Source organism: Hirundo rustica, chromosome 12, assembly GCF_015227805.2.
Source record: "Hirundo rustica isolate bHirRus1 chromosome 12, bHirRus1.pri.v3, whole genome shotgun sequence".
NCBI lineage: Eukaryota > Metazoa > Chordata > Aves > Passeriformes > Hirundinidae > Hirundo > Hirundo rustica.
Genome location: NC_053461.1, coordinates 11,904,173 through 11,923,033, shown reverse-complemented (window position 1 = coordinate 11,923,033; position 18,861 = coordinate 11,904,173). Strand labels below are relative to the sequence as shown.

Here is an 18,861-nt window from a genome sequence, read left to right as displayed (position 1 = left end):
GAAAGTCCTGGGTTGCACCCACAGATCCTATTGCCATACTCTGGAAAAACAGCAGGACTTGCTTTTGCAGCCCAGGCAGGACCACTTCTGTATTGGTGTTGTACAAAAAGTCATGGACTTCAAGACAAAATGTGCAGGGCGCAGGGGCTGCTGGTTCTGTGTGTAAGGTGAATGACACTGCTCAGGACGCAGGTGACAGGAAGGAAATGGGGGTTCTCAACACCAAAAGAAAAGGCCATTTTTTCCCCCCCTCTAATAAATACATGTCCTTCTTTGAGTTACAAAGGCTACATGGGTGTAGGTAATAAGAAGTGGCTCAGGAGCCGTTAATTCTGAGGTACAAGTTTCCCTTTGATGCGTTACTGCTACAGGCGTGGAATGCTTGCTCTCTTTTTCTCTTTTTTTGCACTTGTTTCCAGCTCCTGTGCCAGCCCGACATCTCTCCATCCTTGCATCTGGTACTCTTTTATTTGGGCTTCGCTTGTGTTAGTGCATTGGCTGCCTCATCTCTATTCGTCCTCAGGCTTCCCAGATTAACAAAACGTTTTCTACTGACACCATAAACTGCATGACTGCTGCCCTGCGCAGCGAAGTCTCTGTGCCCGCCCGCAGACGGGGCAGCAGGAGGTTTCTGTACTATAGTCTTGCACTCTAAATTTTAGACTTTTTAAGCGGGTGAAAAATAGAACTTTATTTTTAAATGAGGCACTTGTTCTGGGAATTCCTTTCTCGGCCCCGGTCTGGTTGGGGTTGTGGGACAGCCGTTGAGGTGTGTGGGAGGACCCAGGACCGCTCCCACCCCTCGCTTTTCTTCGCAGGCACCAGAGAGGGGCAGGGGCGGCGGAAACCGCCCGGGAGACGGTTGCCAGAGGTGTGCCCGTGGTTTATTTGAAATAAATTGTGACTTTCTAACTTGGGCGGTGTCCTGGCTCTTCTTGGCAGTGGGACGGGGAGGGGCGGGGGGGTTGTGTCGCCGTCCCCGCCCGCGGCCGCTGTCCCCGCCCCGCGGTGACGCAGCGCCCGCCGGGCCGTTGCCGTGGTGACGCGGGGCCGGGCGGGCCGGGGCGATGGCGGCGGCGGAGGCGCGGGCCGAGGGGCCCCCGCTGCCCGGCCCGCCGGGGGGCCGCCCGCGGCCCGTCTGCTCCCGCCCCTACTTCCTCGTCCTCATGATCTTCGCGCACCTCTACGTCCTCAACGTCCTGGGGCTGCTGCTCTTCGTGCACCTCAGCGCCGGCGAGCCCGGCGGGCCGCCCGCCGCCCCCCCGCCGCCGCCGCCGCCGCCCGCCCGCGCCCTCCCGCGCCTCGAGGGCATCAAGGCAAGGCCGCGACCGGGGGCCGGGGCCGGGGCCGCTGGCCGCTGACCGCTGACCGCTGCTCTCCCCGCAGGTGGGCCACACGCAGCGGGTGGAGCTGGTGCCCGGCAAGGCCCACGCTGTGCGCACCCTCAGCCTCAAGCCGCTCCTGTTCGGTGAGTACCGGCCCCGCCGGGGGCAGCTGCTGCCGGGCCCGGGCACGCCGGTAGCGGGGGGTGTTTCCGCCCTGACGGCGGAGCGGGGTGTGTGCGTGCGTGTCTGTCTGACACCCGCCGCTGTCTTACACCTACTCGGGGGAAAATGACTTCCCGCGTGTTGGCATCACCTCCCTGTGCTGCTGTTCCTTGGGGCTGCGTTAAAAAGAGTGCGGTATCGTTTAAGGTATGTTGATGCAAAATTCGCGGAGGTAACGTATTCTGAGTGGCCCACTTTGAAGAATTTGGAAGGTTGACCTTTCCAGGTTTTTCAGGTTCTCTGTAAAATACTAGGATAGATGGCAGATCGCTAGCAAGAACCTTGAAGACGCTGCTGAGTATAAGGAAAGGACAAGAGATACCCCAGGTTTTGTTAATAAATTATGAAAAAGCAATTTAGTATTGATGCTTCAGCACTGGAAATGAGTAACGGGAGAATTGATAGATTTAAAGTCTTCCACCATTTTGTGTCCCGTTCTAGATTTATATTTATTTTTGGCTTCTCTGATACACTACCACACAACATCTGCCTTTCACATATTTTTTAATCTTCTTTACCTTTCTGTGATGTTTTGCTGTCACTGGTCAAGTCTCACTAATTGAAGTCTGTGTTCTGGAAAGCCACTGACATTATGCTAAGTAATTTGAGGAGGGGTAATCAATCATTACAAAATTCCTACTATGGCAAAGTCAAAAGAAACCTGTTGTTTCTGAAAAGACAGCATAAAGAATCTTTCAGATGCTTTCTCAGTAATATAAATTGAGGGATTTTTTTTCTGATTCCAAATAGATCATATACTCTGAAAACCCCACCATGAATTTCGTAGTGGATTTCTGTCTGGCATTCACTAAGCAGACACACCAACCTGGAGCTGATAACCATTCCACAGCATCACAAAACTGATGTCGTTACCAGAACCATGGTCTGAGGCAGTTGCTCTGGTTTTCAGGAAAACTCTTGTTTCCTCTTTCCCTGCCTTTCTAGTACCACTAAAGTGAAACAGTTGGTCCTGGCCCACACAGAAGGTGCTGAGTATGATAAAAGTCAGATTTATCCCGGCAGTAGTAATCCTGCAATTTTTAGCTTCTTGCTCCAGCACATCCCTTGGTTTTGAGGGAAGCTTAGCTCCCTGAGGATGCCATCACAGACAGTGACAGACATTCACCATTTGAGATGCCATAAGTCTGTTCTCCTTTGTCCTCTGATAAGGAGTCCCTTATTTAGAAACTGCAAGTTGCAAGACAATTCTTATCTCTCGGATGAACCTGCCAGGAGCCAGCTCTGACTTTAAAAGACTTCCAGAGACTTCTCTATCTATGCAAGGAGTATCAATCTAATTCAACTGGTTTTTAAAAAAAACCTAAATCATTGCATCTCTGTTGCTTAAATTAATGCAAGTGTGTATTTAACTTGGTTGTATTTGGTGAATACAGAAGCCCTTAGCAAAGACTCTTGAGTTTCTGGGGATTTAACACAAAATGCTGCAGCATACAAGACCAAATTTAAGGAAACGGTGCCTGGTGTGTCATCTTTGCTTTCAGCAGAGCAGGCTGCAGTGGGACCACGGCAGCAGACACTCATGAATGATTTAATGCATTCTCTGGGCTTCAGAGCATGGGCTGGGCACCGTAGGGGAACCTTAGGTTTGTTTTTCAGTTGTGGGTAAGTCACATCTGCATGGAACCCAAGCACATTTTATGGAGCTATGAAAAAATCCCTGCCCTGTGTTTCCCCCCCTCTTGCTACAAGGCATAATTTCTAAAGCTTGTAAATCAGACCATCTGTGCAGTTTTCAGTTGGGAAACACTAGTAATCAAATAGCCCTACTAATGGAAAACAAATCAGAAAAAGCCTTTTCAACCTTCAGAGCTTTTATGCATTCTGTTTTCCAAACGTGGTCTGCTCAGAAGATACTCCCATTGCAAGGACCACCTGACAGCAGATTTTGTGGATTGGGCAGCAGTTTTTAAGACAAGGCAGTGGGGAGGAATAAAAATAGGAAATTTGGCCGTGTTTTTCTTCTGAGCCTCAGGGAAGAGAAGTAATCACTGCACAAATGTCAGGCCGCAGCTGAATTGCAGTGTGTGTGTCTGAACGTTCGTTTCAGCCCACACCAGTGTGAGGGGGAGCCCGCAGTGTGGGTTGTCGGTGCGCCTTGTGAGCGCAGGGAGGCAATGTGTCTCCAGCAGACCGGCTGTCTGCATGGCCAGCGCTGCAGGCATCCCCAACAAGGCAGAAAACATTCCTCCCAAAGGCTGTTTATTCCGCTTGGTTTTGGTTTTGGGTTTTGGTTTTGTTTGTTTGTTTGTTTGTTTGTTTCAGCCACAGGCTTAAACCAATACAGAAAACTTTCCATGGACAGTGCTTTGTTAGGCGGTAGAAATCCGACTTGTTTCCTCTTTTGGGGATTTGTTGTTTTCTGCTCTGTGGTCTGGAGCAGTGTGTACTCCTGCAGGGAGTAACAGTCCTGCTTGAGTGAGAGAGTGAGCTGCAGAGAACTTTGTGAGACTTGAGTTTTCTCATATTTTCTGTTTTCCTCACGTAGAGGTGGAAGGCCAGGCAGCTGTGGAAGTTTTCTCCCCTGTTCCCATATCAAAACTGTAATATCCTATTGTGCTGGGGCAGGGACTCACCTCCCAGTGCCGGGCAAAGCTGCTGTTCACACCAAAGCAGAGCTTTGAACAGCTGATGTCTCACTCATGCTGTTTTTCTCAAGGTTCTTGTGATATCCCCAGTTACCAGAATCATCTGATCCACACTGAATTTCTGATGTTGAAAAATAGTTTTCCCTGGTGTTTAGAAGCCCTCAGCTATCTGCTCCGTGTCTTTCCTGCTTGAGAATGGCTGTTTCCTTTTGCATGTGTGAATGGTTATCAGCTCTCAGCGCAGGAAGCTGAAGGGACAGCCTGACACAAGAGCAGAGTTCAGCATGTCATTTTTAAGGGGCTGGGCATAGCCAGGGTAGGTTCCTCTCCCGGTTAATTTACCTCAGACTATTCAAGAGTAAAGTATTTGTTCCATTAAACAAAAGGTATCACTTGGCAGTCGGGGAGGCTTTCATGTAATCTCTGGACAGAAAGCAAGCAGGCACTTGCACAGCATCAGTGTCTCAGGGTTAAATAATGAATCTGAAATACCAGCTCTGATAATGAGAACTAGAAGTAACTGGTATTAAAAGTTTCTTCTAGTTTGTCCTCACCTGCATAGTTAAGTTTTGTCGTGGTGTTGGATCCTACGCAAAGCTGAACATAGTAAGTCCTGGATCTACAGAGCCTTGTGAGAGGAACATGTTCAACCTGCATCCTTAAGCTCTGTCTTGGTAAAACAAAGAACTGTAGTGAAGCCCTATCTGTGCACTATGACTGCTTCAAATCACCTAGAAATATAACTGTACATCTCCAAAACACCACCTGCCAGGGAAAGGAGTTTTCTAGCCATAGGGAAGGAAGCGGTTTCTTATTGCTGGAATTGAGATTTTTCAAACCTTCCATCCCGCCTGTTCGGGGCAGCGGTGATGTTTCCACCTCCGCACTGCCTGGTGCAAGTTCCTGTTCCTCTTCTGCCAGGCATAAGCCTTGTTCACCACTACTTTGTCACTCTGTACTTCCCCACTTACAACGAAGACCCCTGAGTGAGTGCCTCGCATGATGTTGTGGGCGCAGGTGGCATCTATATCCAGCCACTGCTGGAGCCTGGCAGGGATTTCAGTTCTGAGGAGTGGGCCGTGCTTCAGCACCTCCACCTTGGAGGGGTCCAAGTCGAAGTCTGAGATGGTGGTGGTGGTGTTCTTCCTCAGGATTCGGATTTTCACTGCTGCAGGAGTTGGAAAAAGAGCTGTGAGTTCTGGTTACTCTTCATAGCTCTCACCTACTTGGACACAGAGCCAGCCCAGGGCTTCTCTTCTGTCCCTGTAACACGGAGAGGTATCTCCAAGCTTTTGCAATTGCAGTGAGCTTATAGAAGTTCTAATTTGAGGTTAGTTTCCAGTAATGAACACTGTTCTTAGAATCACAGAATTATTTAGGTTGGAAAATACCTCAAAGATCAAGTTCAGCCTCTGACCCAGCCCTGTCCAGTTCACCACTAAACCATGTCCTCAAGTGCCACATCTACATGCCTTTCAGATACCTTCAGGGATGGTGACTCAAGCCCTTCTCTGGGCAGCCAGTTCCAGTGCTTGGTAACTCTTTTGGTGAAGAATTTTTTCCTATTACCCAATCTGAACCTCTCCATTGCAACTTGAAGTCATTCCCTCTTGTTAGGTGGGAGAAAAGACCTTCTCAATCCATTTCCCTCCTAAGAGTGGCAAAGATGTATCGGCACCACTGTAGAAACCCTGGATGAATCATGGGCACAAGCAGGCAGATGCATCAAAGTCCTGGTCTTGTGCAAATTACTTGGCTTTTCTCGGAGCAGGGATTTCAGGAAGTGGCATGGCTGACTGCTGCTCAGGATTTGTAACCTTTTTCCTTTTATTGAAAAATATCTTTATTTTGCTATATGTGTGCCTCAGGACAATTCAGGACAGTACCTTGAAAACTTCCTGCTGTCTGATTGAGCAGAGCCAGTGCTGCCACTTGCTTGGGCTAGGAGAGGGAGAGTCACAATACTAGAACAACACTATTAGAGTTTGAAATAGCTGGTGTGGAATTTACTAAAGATTCTTAAAGACTTTGATTAAAATGTTTGTCTGCAAGGGAAAACCAGTGTACTGCTTGTTTTTAGCAGTCACAGACCAAAACCAAATCAGAGCCTACAGATATAAATCAGGTCTTCACTTTCAGTGCTGTCAGGAGCTGGGTCCTCCTGCTACCTCACAGGTAAGGTGGAAACTGACAATCCCTGGGATCTGCCATAAAAGCTACAGTTTCTCCAAGCCAGTGTGTTATGGCAAAGTTATCTTCTGTCCATGCCACTGCTTGGCTGCTGGAGGGAATGACAGCAGTTGAGAGGAAAAGGAAGGTACTCACCAAAATCATTTGCACAGAGGCTTTCCAGGATCTCCCTGGCAGTGCTGGCCTCCTCAAGCTCACAGTCCTTGCAGCTGGCTCGGGGAACTGCTGCAACAGAAATTAGATTATAACACCCTTGTCAAGCTTCACTGGAAAAGGCACAATGACTTTTTGAGATCTGCAAGTGGTGGCCTGCTGTTTCTTAGTAATGCTTCTTCATGAGCTACCCAGGTCCTGGAGAGCTACCTCAGACAGGCAGAAATGCATGGGAAATATTTGATTCTCCTTCCTGTGACCGGGGCAGACACTGTTTGTCGTGCTTTGTTCAGGTTTGTGTGTGTTGCTGCATGTTAAAGCAGCAGTGAAAATAGTTAATGAAGATCTCCTAGTTTGGATGAAGCAGCCAAACCCATGGTATGGCCAGACTCCATCCAGTGATGCTGAAATTATGTTGAAATATCTGTTCTCCCCTTAACTGCTCTTGAATCTCCCCCAGTGTTCATCAGTATCTGGGTGTTAATTGAGTCCTCCAGACAGACTTTTTTCCAGTGTAGCTCATGTCTGCAGTGTCTCATGTCCCTTCATGGTTTTTCTAATGTTTAGAGAGAAGACTTGCAAATCATTTCTTTTTGCATGTTTTAAGCCCTATACACAGCTGAAAGATTTGGGCTGCAACTCCATAGCTCCACTGGAAGCACATCTCTCTGCTGGGAGTCTGCACTCCATGAGCTCTCCCATTGTGCCTGGTTTAGAGGCTTTGCAGCCTTTCCTTCCCCCTGCCCCAAACCCTGCGGGTTCTGATGGCACCCAGGGAGCTAATGAATACAGCAGAGAGAGGAACAAGCCACAGTCAATGTTATGCTAATTTTCTAGACACAGTTCCCAGAGAGAACAAAACTAGAATTTGTAATTTTTTTTTTTTTTAAATACAGCTTAAAACCAGAAATATGCAGAATAGAAACAAGTCATAGGATCATCCTTTTGAGCTTTCAGTGTTATATATGGGAAAATATATGAAGAAAAAACCTCTTACTTCTCCTGCTTGAGGAATTTTCGTCCATGGAGACTGCTGCAATGCACAGTTCGTGATCTGCAGGGAACTTGTTGCAGTTCAGGATTTCGGGCCAGGGGTAGCCGTAACAAGCCATGACGGGCGCACAGCTTCTCTTGACGGCTTCGCAGAGGCTGCGGCAGGGATAGATGAGCCTGGGGAGGGGATGGGTATTCAGCGCCTCTGTGTGCCTGGCAGGAGCCTGAGGGTCAAGCCCTAGCACCACTGCTGCTGCACAGGGCTGTGTTGAAGGGCTAGCAGGCAGTTCTGGGATCTTTGACCTTTTTTTGAACATTCATGTCCAGGAAGCAAGTAAGGAATTTCTGAGGACAAGGAGGGGTGAGGCAAACTGCTAGAAGCCCTTCACCTCCTTAGGGATCTTCTCTAGCTATGCAAAGACTGCTTACCTTTACAGGTGCCAGATTACACCAAATTTCCATAACAGCTGTATACTTTGAGAACTGAACTTGAATTCTCAAAACTGGGGATTTATTTCTGCTGCTGGAACTGCTGGGAAACAGTTGGGAAACTGAGAAACCATGCGTTCGGGGCAGGAGCTGAGGTGAGGGACTGCACAGGAGGTGAGAGGTAAAGCTGGTGTGTGTCTGCAGCTGCTGCAGTGTATGAGGGGCTGGCCAGGGCATGTGGCAGCAGTGCCTGGGGTGAGAGAGCAGAAGAATCCCAAGGGGAGAACATGTTTCTGCTCCTCTGATATGATATGAAATGCTCGTGTTTCGCTTCCAGAGGGATGTTCCCTGCTGCGTAATCCAATTGTCCCTTGCCGAGAGCAGCAGCACTGCTTCTTGGGGACTGCACGGGTCACATCGAACACATTTTCTCACAGGAGGCACATACAGTTGTGCTCCTGCAGGAAGTTAACTGTTACAGCTGAAATAACTCATAAAAGCATCTTACCTGTCCAAGCAGATCGGTGCAAAGAGGGAGCAGAGGAAAATCCTAGCATCTGGGTGGCACTCCCTGGCCAGCAAGGGCAGCCAGCTGGAAGACTGCTGGATGACTTCTGTCATGGTCTCATGCTCCAGCAGGTTGGGAATCCTCATCTCGGAGTAGCCGATATCATAGCACAAGGCCATGCGGTGTGGGATGGGCATGCAGCTGGAGGATCTCCTCAGGTAGCTCGCCCAGGCACCTGGAGAGCCCCAGAGCAGCAGGCGTGCCAGGAGACCCAGTAGCCACGGGCCAGCCAACCTCAAGGGGTGCCGGCGAGCGGACATGACCGTGCTTGGAGCAAGTGAACAGACAGCACACCCCGGAATGAGCTGCTCCTGACTGTGGAATGCCTTTTATAGCCTACCAGCCACCTCTTTGTCAATCCATCCTCATTAAGTGCGGCCCTTTCAGAGCCCTCATGGGGAAGACAATGCTCCAATTTTCATTTGCCAGCGGCTGCGATTGTTTGTATTTTAGCAGGGGTTTGGCTTAGATCAGCAGGTGTGGAAATGAGGGCAGTTGGGGAGGGATGAATGACTTGGCCCATGTGTCTTGGAGCTCTTTCAGCCAAGATTGAATCTCTGTTTGACACCAGTGCTCCAACCCATCCCCTTTCTCTTGCTCCAGGATTAGTCATTATTTCATAAACCCTAATGTTTTCCTCCCTTTTGTTTTTTGTAAAAGCAATCAAGTGTTGCTTAAAGTCAATTAGGAGGCATTTGTTTAGCTGGATCTATTGTTGGGCAGGCAGGGAGATAGGATAGTCTCACAGCCACACGTTAACCGTTTAGGAGAGCTGGGGGCAGAGAGAAACTAATTTGCAGCTGTGGAGACAAGTTGTTTAGTTGTTTGCAGACGGGATTGGCAACACTCAGCTGGAAACCCCCTCACCTTGCAACCTGCATGACCACAGGCTTTCCAGTTAACAGAATTCCTACTCCGTTCTGAAATCCTGTTACTCCCACTGAAGAGTGGAATTGTCCTTCCTCCAGCACATAATTAAGGTTCCATAAGCCATCATTATTGTAGCCCGGTTTGGGGAACTGGAAATACCGGGGGTGTTGGTTGTGAGTGCACGTGGTTCATTTGGACCTGATGCTGTGCCATGAGGTTCAAACTGGTCAGTAGAAGCTCCAGCTCTGAAACATCCTCTGGCACAAGGACTCTGTGCTGCCTGTGGCGGAAATTTGTTTCCTTGGAGCGTTTTACGGATACAGCTGGCTGCATTGTCTTCCTGGGGCTTCCCAGGAACAGCTCATTTTCTACAGTCTGTGCTTAGCAGGAAGCCAACTGCTTATTGACAGCTTGAGCTGATAGGGTTGATTTCAGGTCATGAAAGTAATTAATTTTTTTCCTCCATTTGAGGATTGCAGCTATAGTTGATCTATAATGTGTCCTTGGCACATACCTGCAGGAGCTCTAGGGAGCTGCAATTTGGAGAGCAGGACCTTGGGTCTAGGAGCACTTAACCTGCCTTGCATTGGTGGTTTTTCTTTCCCTTTTCAAAAGTCTCAGCAGCTGGTAACACAGTCACCATAGCTGTGACAGACACCAGCCAGGAGGATCCTCAGAACCTCCTGGGCCACAGTCTTAGCTGTGCTCTGGAGTGGGACCTTGCCAGTGCTTTCCAAGTGTGTGCCCAGTGTACCGTGCAGCTAGAAGTCTCCTAGCCTCATGGTCATTGGTGGATTTCTCTGCACTTTAAATTTTTGGGATTGTGGAGTTGCCTGATTGCTGCTGGGTTTGTGCTGCAAGGGAAAGCTGGAGATACATGGGTATGGAGCCTAGCATCCTCCATGTCCAGTATTTTCCTCTTTATTATTGCATTTGAAGACCATTTTTAGTGGAGGATAAAGAGAATGAGTGGGAATTAGTTAGAATTTTTCTCCTTTTTGTTTGAGTTTCACAGTAGAGCACTCTGCCACGCTTCCCCTGAAAGGGATTTTCTTTTGTGCAAAGTGCTATCCTCTCCACATGAGAGCAAGGAAGTCTGAAACCCTGGCCATCACCACTGCCCACTGTAAAGATTTCTGGCCTCCCTTCCGGTAAAGCAGCAGTTCCCAGACTGTGATCCACATGGCACCTTTGAAATGGTAATGTGCAGTGATATGCACGTGTTTGTTCACTCCTTTGTCCATTGTGGTATCTGTGAGAGAGTTGAAGGGCTTGACCCCAGGATCCAAACATTTAGAAACTGCTGCTATAAAAATACCTCCCTCCAGCAGCTCAGGTGTGTGGTGTATGCGCTCTGAGAGCCCTTCTAGTAGAAGGTGGTTGTTTTTGAATGTCCCAAACTTAGACAGTTCCTAAATTTCCCCCCTACCTATTTTGATTTTTTTTTTTTCCTGAGTCTCCTACCACCAGCATGGGATCCCATTGTAACAGTTCCTCAGTCTCTGTTGCTGCTTCACACTTTCGCTGCAGAGATCCCTGACTTCCTGACAGAGGAGGAGTGCAAGCTCATTGTCCATCTGGCAAAGCTAAAGGGACTACAGAAGAGCCAGATCCTACCAACAGAGGACTATGAGGAAGCCATGGAAATGATCGAAATCAGCCAAATGGACATTTTCAATCTGCTGGATCACAATCAGGATGGGCAGCTGCAACTCAAAGAGGTAGAGTGTGGGACAGACTGGGAAAGGTTTGCTGGGGACTCTGGCACATCCCTCATCAGATGCTCTCTTGGTTACTCATGTGCTTGGGTAGGGCCACACCCCAGGATATACCAATCACAATTTGCTTAATTTTATGCCTCAAATTTTGTGCTGGCCTTCAGAATGGAAGTTTCTGGAGCAGTGTGCAGCAGTTGTCATGCTACTGGGAGACAGCAACAGTCCTTGGCAGGGCATGTGTGTTTTGAATATGCTGGATAAAATGTTCCTGTTCTGTGGGTTGTTCCCTCTTGTTGTGTGTCCTGGGAAGTGAGTTTGTCACGTCGGCCCTGCTTTGTGCAGCCTGTGGGGAACTTAGCGTGTGAATTCACAAGCCCCAGCAAAACCACCCCTATTTATGAGCTGAGGGGGATAATAAGCCCCTTGTCCACAGCTCTTCAGCACCCTTGCCCTGTATGGCAGGGTGCATCTGGACTAGTTCTGACAGTTGAAGCATGTCCCTCCTCAGATTCCCATTTCAGGTGAAACTGGGAATCTGAACCATCCTGTGCGCCACAAGTGGTGTGGAGTATGGGGATCTGGGCCAGTGATAGCCCAGGGCAAGGCTCCTTTCTCTAAGGTCAGAGCCTGCTGGGAGCTGTTCAGGCTTCTGCATCTCCCTGTACATGTTGAAGGGAAGAATTTTGTTCCAAGCCCTTACCTTGGACAAGTGAAAGCATTCACTTTTATTATCATAGCTTTACTTTCCCTTCAAGGGAAAGCTGTGCTCTTTCCACCCCAGGGCTGGTTAAGCAAGTCCCAGCAGTCATTTGCCGTGACCTAAACTGGAAATCAGCAACACTCTGTGTGTGGCTGCCAGATGATTCTCACTGCAATCATGTTTCTGCAGAAATGTGCCAATGCCTGTCTGGGTGATGTGCTATGGAGGAGATCCCACCAGGCCTCATGCAGGGAATCTGTAGGGTCTCAGGAGTGCAAGAAACCAGTAGGGTTTTTTTTGATCCATTTATGAATTTCAGGTGTTGACCCATACCCGACTTGGGAACGGCAGGTGGATGACCCCCGAAAACATCCGGGAGATGTACACAGCAGTCAAAGCTGATCCCGATGGGAATGGTAAGAGCAGCTCCATGGGAATCCCTTCACCGTCAGCACTCGGGACACCTTGCACAGCCATGTGGGGGAGAGCGAGAGTCGTGTCCTTGCCCAGGCCTTTTTCTCTAGCTTAGTTTTTTGAAGGGAAATAGACTGCCCTAGGCACCTTCTCAGGGAAGTAAATGCAGGGTAACCCTCTTACTGCAGCACCCCTGCCCCTGCATCACCATTCTAGCAGATAGCTGGTCCCACTGCCTGGGCTTGGGTTTTGCTGGAGCAGGATCAGACCACAACTCTGCCCTCCCTTTCCCCTGTCAGACCTGCCTTGGTTCATGCTCTGCACTGACAGAATCTTAGGGCTGTGCTTCTGCTCCCCTGGTCTGAGGGACCACTCAGATTCTGACTACAGAGCTCTTGTTACCTGGGGTGCAGATGTTCAGACACATTGCATGCCCCCTCCCTGTTTTCAGGGAGACTTTTGCAGCAGGCCAAGAGGCCCGTGTCACTGTGAGGGGGGAGTGGAATAAGTGGAGGTGGAGGTGATCTTGTCTGTCAGCCTTTGGTGCTGTTCTGTCTGCTGCTGCAACCTCTCTATATTCCATGAGGCCACTTCTGCCCCCCTCTGCTCCCGGTTTCCCAAGGGCTCCTGCTGGTCCGGACATACACTCTAACCTCTGCTGCTCTAATTAGAGTGGCCTCAATTAAGCAACACTCTATTTCCTAATCAAATTAAGTGAATGCACAGGCTCTACACACTCTCTTCCAGTGACCTGGCATTGAGAGCTGCCCAGGAGGAGCTGCTTTGGAGTTGAAGCAGTAGCAGTGTGAATGCATAAATATCCGGAGGGCACCCTGTGCAACTCTCCTCCAGGCTGGTGGCATCGTTGGCAGGGCTATTGACTGAGTCCTCAGTGGCTTTTCCACCATTCTGGACATGAACAAATGAAAGGTCCTGTTAAAGGGCTATTGGCAGGACCCTGCTTCCAGAGTGCTGCTTCCCTCTGTTGTTAGATTGGTACATGACACTGAGACCAGGTCACAACCTGGATGTGGCAGTGCGTCATCAAAGACTGTGGGGAGTCAGGGGAAGTGGGGACAGAGAGACACTAGGAATAATAAAAGTGGATCATTTTGACATGACCTGAGGATGTGGCACCTGAGGAATTGTCCCTGGCTGACCTTTGTGGCTGGTCCTTCCTCCTGCCAGGAAGTGCTGGTGCCCAGGGAACAGAGCTGGCACCCAGCAGCACTGGGTTTGCTGCCTGAGTGAGCTCCTCTCCCAGCCATGGTGTGTCTGGGCAGCTCAGGGCAGTGCACTGCATGCTGGTATTGGGGACCTGTGCAAGCCTTCCCTTCTCCAGAAAGAGAAAACAACAAATGTGAGGATTTTCCTGAAGCTGACAAAGGCAAAAGTCCACCCCTTGCTGATTCCACTTGAGTGCAAACAAGAAATACCTGTTTTAGGAGAAACTGCTTTATACTCTTGCTTTTCTGTTATTTCTATTTACGCAAGACCATACTGTCATGTATTCCTCATTTATGTTTTGCAATTACACAAATGCAGGAGAACATATGTACTGCTTGTTTTGGGTTTGGCTTTTTCTTAATTACCCTGCAAGGTCATATAGAAAATGTGGTCTGGGGTTCCACTGTGTCCTTAAACATGTTGATTTAAATATCTAAGTAATAAGCCTCAAGACACTGCATGGCACAGACTTTCTAGTGTATATCAGAACTGTAGTTTCTGTTTCTCTCTTTTGATGTATTGATTTGGCCATTTCATGAGCTTTTTAAAGTTTAAAATGGTGTTTTGCCTGTCCCAGTTGTGACCCTGCACAGTTCACTTTGGCAGGTTGCTCTGTGTCCTCTGCTGCAGGCAAGAGCATTGCTGGAGCCCATGATCACGGGTAGAAGGGGTGCAGCCCGTGGTGGACACAGTGTACGCTGACTGGGGTCTATGTGAGGAAGGCAGTTTCTGCAGTCCCCTCAGCTGGTGTTTTCTCTGAGTACAGGATGCAAGAACCTGCACCAGAGTCAGGTGTCTTTTCCTGTGTTCCCATAGGTGTGCTAAGTTTGGAGGAGTTCAAGCAGTTGAATATCCGTGATTTCCACAAGTACATGGGAAGCCAGAAGGTGAAGATGAGTGACTTGGTGCGCAACAGCCAGCACACCTGGCTGTACCAGGGCGAGGGGGCACACCAGGTCATGAGATCCATTCGGCAAAGGTAAGGGCCAGGCAGCTGAGGGGAGATGGGGTTTGAGTAGGCACAAGCATCACCTGTGTGCTGGGAGAGGCAGTGGCAGATTTGCTAATATTCGCACTTCCTAAGGGTGTGAAAAGTCCTTGGAGTATAAAAAGCAATGAACACAGACACAAAATGGAGAGAGGAGGTTTTCATTAGAACAAGAATTTGTATTGTCCTGTGGAAACGGAAAAAGAAAAATCAAGCCTTTCAGCATCTCCATTCACTTTTGGGAACTGCCCTGTAAAACCAGGAAGATTTGGCAGTATATGAAATCATTCATTCTAATTAGTAACTGAGCTTACTGGGAGAAACTGCCCATTTCCAATGTTGTCTGAGTGCCAGCAGTTACTGTCATTTGCTTTAGTTACTCGTGCATTTCACTGAAATCTGTCTTTGCTGTTCAGAACTGACTTTTTAAAAAGCACGACTTCACCTTAAATTAGTCAAGTTCGTTTAATCCTCCAAGCACACATATTGTGGGGCAGCTCATGGCAGATGGGAGAACCTTTTACCCTTCCCTTCATCTCAGATTTCGTACTGGGAAGAACTGAAGCCCAGCATGAAGGCCAAATTGTTTAGTTGTGGTGAGTTTCAGATAATTGGCTGGAGACTCGCTTGTTCTTGTGGTGCTGGTCCTTACCCAGAACACGGGTGGGTAAAATCTGTCCCGAGGCCTGAAAAACAGCTGTTGGCCACTCCTTTTCTTCAGTGCATTCCAGTGGGAAAATGAGGTCACATATTGCCTTGATTAGAGCAGACTGTGGCTGCCACCTTCTCTGTGCCAGCTAGCCAGCACACACAGGCATCGGCATTCCGCTTGTATGCTCTCCAGTTGGCCTCTGTCGGGAGGATGTGAAGACACAGCACTGAAGGAGGCTGTTAGTCCTCCCTGGGACAGGCAGTGCCTGCAGGGGCTTTACCGTCCTGCCCGGATGCCGCATTCTCCTTGCACCTGCCCCAAGGGCTTCACCAGTCTGGATTCTCAGAGCTCTGAGTGTTCTTTGGCAGGTCTCAAGACGTACCTGCTTGCCTTGGGGATGATCTCAGATGTAGCAGTGGAAAAATCCCAGAGCAGGAGGGCTCCGGTCTCCTTGATCACTTCCAGTGCCCCTCTGCCCTGGGGGAGGCTGCTGAAAAGGCAACAGGGAAAGGTGAGTTAGGTGACAAGACTATTCCTAGAGCTAGTCTCTCGTTCACTCTCAGCAGGGGCCCTGTGCTTTGCTAACTGTCCCTGAGGTCTGTAGGTGGTATGCAGGAGGCCAGAGGAGTGATGAGATGGCACATGAAGGCTCCAGGGACATGCACAGAAGGGATCTTGCTGAGCAAGCAAAGTCTTCCTGAGAGCAGTCCTGCTAGAGATGCTTCCTTGGGTTTTGTTTTGTTTTTTTCATTAATCTTGATGAGAGCTTTCTGAGCTGATCCTGATGGTCCAGCAGATGTGTAAGGACCTGATTGTCTCTTGGCATGCTCACTGCAGCCCATCCGTCTCTCCGGTCTTCTGGGGAAGGGGGTTCTCTTTCTCTGGGTTTATTCACTGCTTGGGAGGAGTGGCTGAGTAGGGTGAGGCTTTCCACTCACCTACGCTGCTCTTCCCCAGGGTAATGCGCCTGACTCGCTTGCCCCCTGAGATCGTGGAGCACAGCGAGCCCCTCCAGGTTGTGCGGTATGACCAAGGAGGGCACTACCACGCCCACATGGACAGTGGCCCTGTGTTCCCTGAGACTGCCTGCAGCCACACAAAGCTTGTTGCCAATGAAAGCGCTCCCTTTGAGACCTCCTGCCGGTAAGCTCTGCCCTGAACATATTGGACAAGGGGTGTGAAGAGGCATTTTGCCTCACCTCATCTTGCCTGGGACTCAGTGCTTGGGTTGTGGGCTCACAGACCAGCTCAGGACATCACTGGGGACATGGGCAAGGGTCCGTGCAAGGCAGGTGGAAGGAGTGGGCTATCCCCAGCAGAGCCTACAAGCACATTTATTACTCTGGGTAGGGGTTTTCTTTGTTCTCCTTGTGTTACTCTTGAAGAAAAGCTGATGGTGTAAATCGTGTGCCATGTGATATCTTGGAGGAGCCACTGCATTTATGGTGATGGGGCAGGGCATGAACAGCCCCTGTGCATCTCCTCGTGTTCCAGGTGTGTCTCCTGACAGCCTCTGTCTTGCAGGTATGTGACTGTGCTGTTCTACCTGAACAATGTGACGGGGGGAGGTGAAACAGTCTTCCCTATCGCTGATAACAGGACGTACGAAGAGATGGTAATGAGTTCTTCTTTGAATGTTTTTGTTCATTGTGGCTGCAGAAGGGGTCTGGTGCTTTAGGTTGGTGTGCGGTAGTGTTTGTAGATAGAGCATTTCAGAAACCATGCTACAGTCTTTTACCTCTGAGGACAGGGGAGGAGGGGCAGGACTTTGACAGCTCAGCTCTCCCTGCTCAGAGGTGTGAGGTGTCAGGCAATGTGTTAAGAAATAGCAGCTGCTCAGGAACAGGTTTTGAACCTCCTGGGGCCTGAAACTGGCTGCTCCGGGTGGGTTATAAAAGCCCCTGCATCAACCTTAAGCCATCCTGTGGGACACTCAGGCAAGTGTGAGGGGTGGGAGCAACCCAGTGTGTGTGACATCTTCCCTATGGTTTCTCTCCAGTCTTTGATCCAGAACGACATTGACCTGCGAGATACTCGGAAAAACTGTGACAAGGGCAATTTGCGAGTAAAACCTCAGCAAGGCACTGCTGTCTTCTGGTACAACTACCTGTCAGATGGAGAAGGTACAGGCTCACTTCAAAACTGGGCTCTTGAGAGAGGTGGGACTGCAGAAGGTGACAGCCTTGCTGCAGCTGGGAGCTCAAAGAACAGCCAAAACAAGGGTGGTAGCTGCCTGCTAGTGGGAATTTTAGAGTCTTTTGCCACCAGCTGAGTAGGAGCTTCCTGACTCTGAAAGGCCTTTGTTTACAGGCAGTAGGTCAGTGGCTCCTGATGTCTTTGGGGGACAGGACTAGCTAGCAAACAAAGACCTTGGCTGCACTCATCACCAGCTGCCTTCCATCCTGCTGTGCAAGCTGGAACTTGGTCTGCAATTCAAAATGTGTCACTGATGTGGTGTTGCCCAAAGGGGTGGGGAGGGGAGGTAGACAAAGGCGCAGCCATCAGCTCTGCAGCATGAGGACACATGGGCCACCCCGTGCCACGCTTGGGGCCAATGCCTGCTTTTGTAGCTCAGCCGGAGCCCCATGATGTGTCCTTAGGGCTGTTTTTGTCACGGAGCGCAGTGCGGTTTTCCCTGACAAGGCTGGGAATTGACATGAATCTTTAAGGCTGCTGGTGAGTATGGCTCCAGAGGGTCTCCACGGCAGATTTTGAGCTGTGGTGGGAGAAAGGAATGTAGCAGCTCAGGTCCCCTGTGAGCAGCCCATGTTTCCATCTCTAGAAAATCCACAGAGGAGGTCACAAGACCAGTGTTTGGGCTGTTGGGTGGTAATATCAAGACTGTCACTCTCCTGTGAGAAGAGCCCTGTTGTGTTTTTATGAGTAATTTGTTCCTTAATGGAAAGTGGCTGCTGATGCAAGTCCGCCACAGGAAAACGACAGGATCATTGTAAGCAAGGTCATTTAGAACTGCTGAAATGCAATCTCTAAAATGGCTACAAGAAGCCTCTGGTGTCCACAGGCCTTCTAGTGGCAGTACCCATCTCTTCTATGCCAGCCTTCCATTTTCCAAAAAGAACCAAGAAAAACAGATGCTGTGATCTAGACTGTGAGAGCCACTTGTGCTGAGTGGAGAGATGGAGGCAGTGGGTATTTTGCACTCAGGGAGCCTGTCTTGATGAACTCCTTGTAGGTGTTAGGGCGAGATGGCACTAAGATGGAGGGGTGCCAGGAAAAGTAACTCCTGTGAGATGTACCTGAGCTCAAATCCAAGCAGGTGGTGCAGCCAGGAGAGATTGCATTGGTGTTCGTTGGCTGTGTGGCCCCAGCTGCGCCTGCTTCCTTTGTCACCGTCTAACGGAGCTCTGCTCCGCAGGCTGGGTGGGGGAGCTGGACGACTTCGCTCTGCACGGAGGCTGCTTGGTCACCCAAGGCACCAAGTGGATCGCCAACAACTGGATCAACGTGGACCCCAACCGCCGGCGGCAGCAGCAGTTCCAACAGGAGATGGAGCGCTTTGCGGGGTCCGAGGCAGGCGCCGGGGCCGGAGCCCGGGGCGAGTGGACAGTGGACAAGGCCTACAGCGGGGTGCACCTGGAGCTGTAGCGCCGGGAATGCTGCCGCGCGCGCGTGACCTTTTCCCGCGCGGGCGGGGGGGCGGGGCCGCGTCGCGCGCCAATAAAGCGTGGAGACACGGGTGTCTCTTTCCGCGTGCTCTGGGGGCGGGGCGGCGGGGCTGGCCAATAGGCGGCGGCGGCACGTGGGACTCGGCCAATGAGCCCCGTGGTGGGGGGCGGTGGCGGGGT

At 50.0% G+C, this 18,861-nt stretch overlaps 2 protein-coding genes across 2 annotated transcripts; one reads left to right on the top strand and one right to left on the bottom strand.

Moving 5' to 3' along the window:
* Window positions 1–1,067: 1,067 nt before the first annotated feature.
* P4HTM (prolyl 4-hydroxylase, transmembrane) lies at window positions 1,068–18,751 on the top strand. The gene is made up of 9 exons (XM_040076543.2): window positions 1,068–1,316; window positions 1,387–1,468; window positions 10,887–11,077; window positions 12,094–12,190; window positions 14,232–14,394; window positions 16,013–16,198; window positions 16,580–16,670; window positions 17,055–17,178; window positions 18,432–18,751. Exons 1-9 carry the CDS (start codon window positions 1,068–1,070, stop codon window positions 18,659–18,661), a joined length of 1,413 nt encoding a protein of 470 aa, XP_039932477.1. The 3' UTR covers window positions 18,662–18,751.
* Window positions 4,858–8,770, bottom strand: LOC120758316 (secreted frizzled-related protein 5-like). Its single transcript, XM_058422257.1, has 4 exons — window positions 8,427–8,770; window positions 7,494–7,666; window positions 6,479–6,565; window positions 4,858–5,321 (listed from the first exon to the last, which is right to left on the bottom strand). The coding sequence occupies exons 1-4, from the start codon at window positions 8,744–8,746 to the stop codon at window positions 4,987–4,989; spliced, it is 915 nt and encodes a 304-aa protein (XP_058278240.1). The 5' UTR covers window positions 8,747–8,770; the 3' UTR covers window positions 4,858–4,986.
* Window positions 18,752–18,861: the final 110 nt, after the last annotated feature.

Coding starts and splice junctions, on each gene's coding strand:
- LOC120758316 (XM_058422257.1), bottom strand. CDS start 8,746: ATGTCCGCTCGCCGGCACCCCTTGAGGTTGGCTGGCCCGTGGCTACTG. Junction 7,667..8,426: donor GCACCGATCTGCTTGGACAG/GTAAGATGCTTT, acceptor TCCCCTCCCCAG/GCTCATCTATCCCTGCCGCA. Junction 6,566..7,493: donor AAATTCCTCAAGCAGGAGAA/GTAAGAGGTTTT, acceptor CTGTTGCAGCAG/TTCCCCGAGCCAGCTGCAAG.
- P4HTM (XM_040076543.2), top strand. CDS start 1,068: ATGGCGGCGGCGGAGGCGCGGGCCGAGGGGCCCCCGCTGCCCGGCCCG. Junction 12,191..14,231: donor AGCTGATCCCGATGGGAATG/GTAAGAGCAGCT, acceptor GTGTTCCCATAG/GTGTGCTAAGTTTGGAGGAG. Junction 16,199..16,579: donor CCCTTTGAGACCTCCTGCCG/GTAAGCTCTGCC, acceptor TCTGTCTTGCAG/GTATGTGACTGTGCTGTTCT.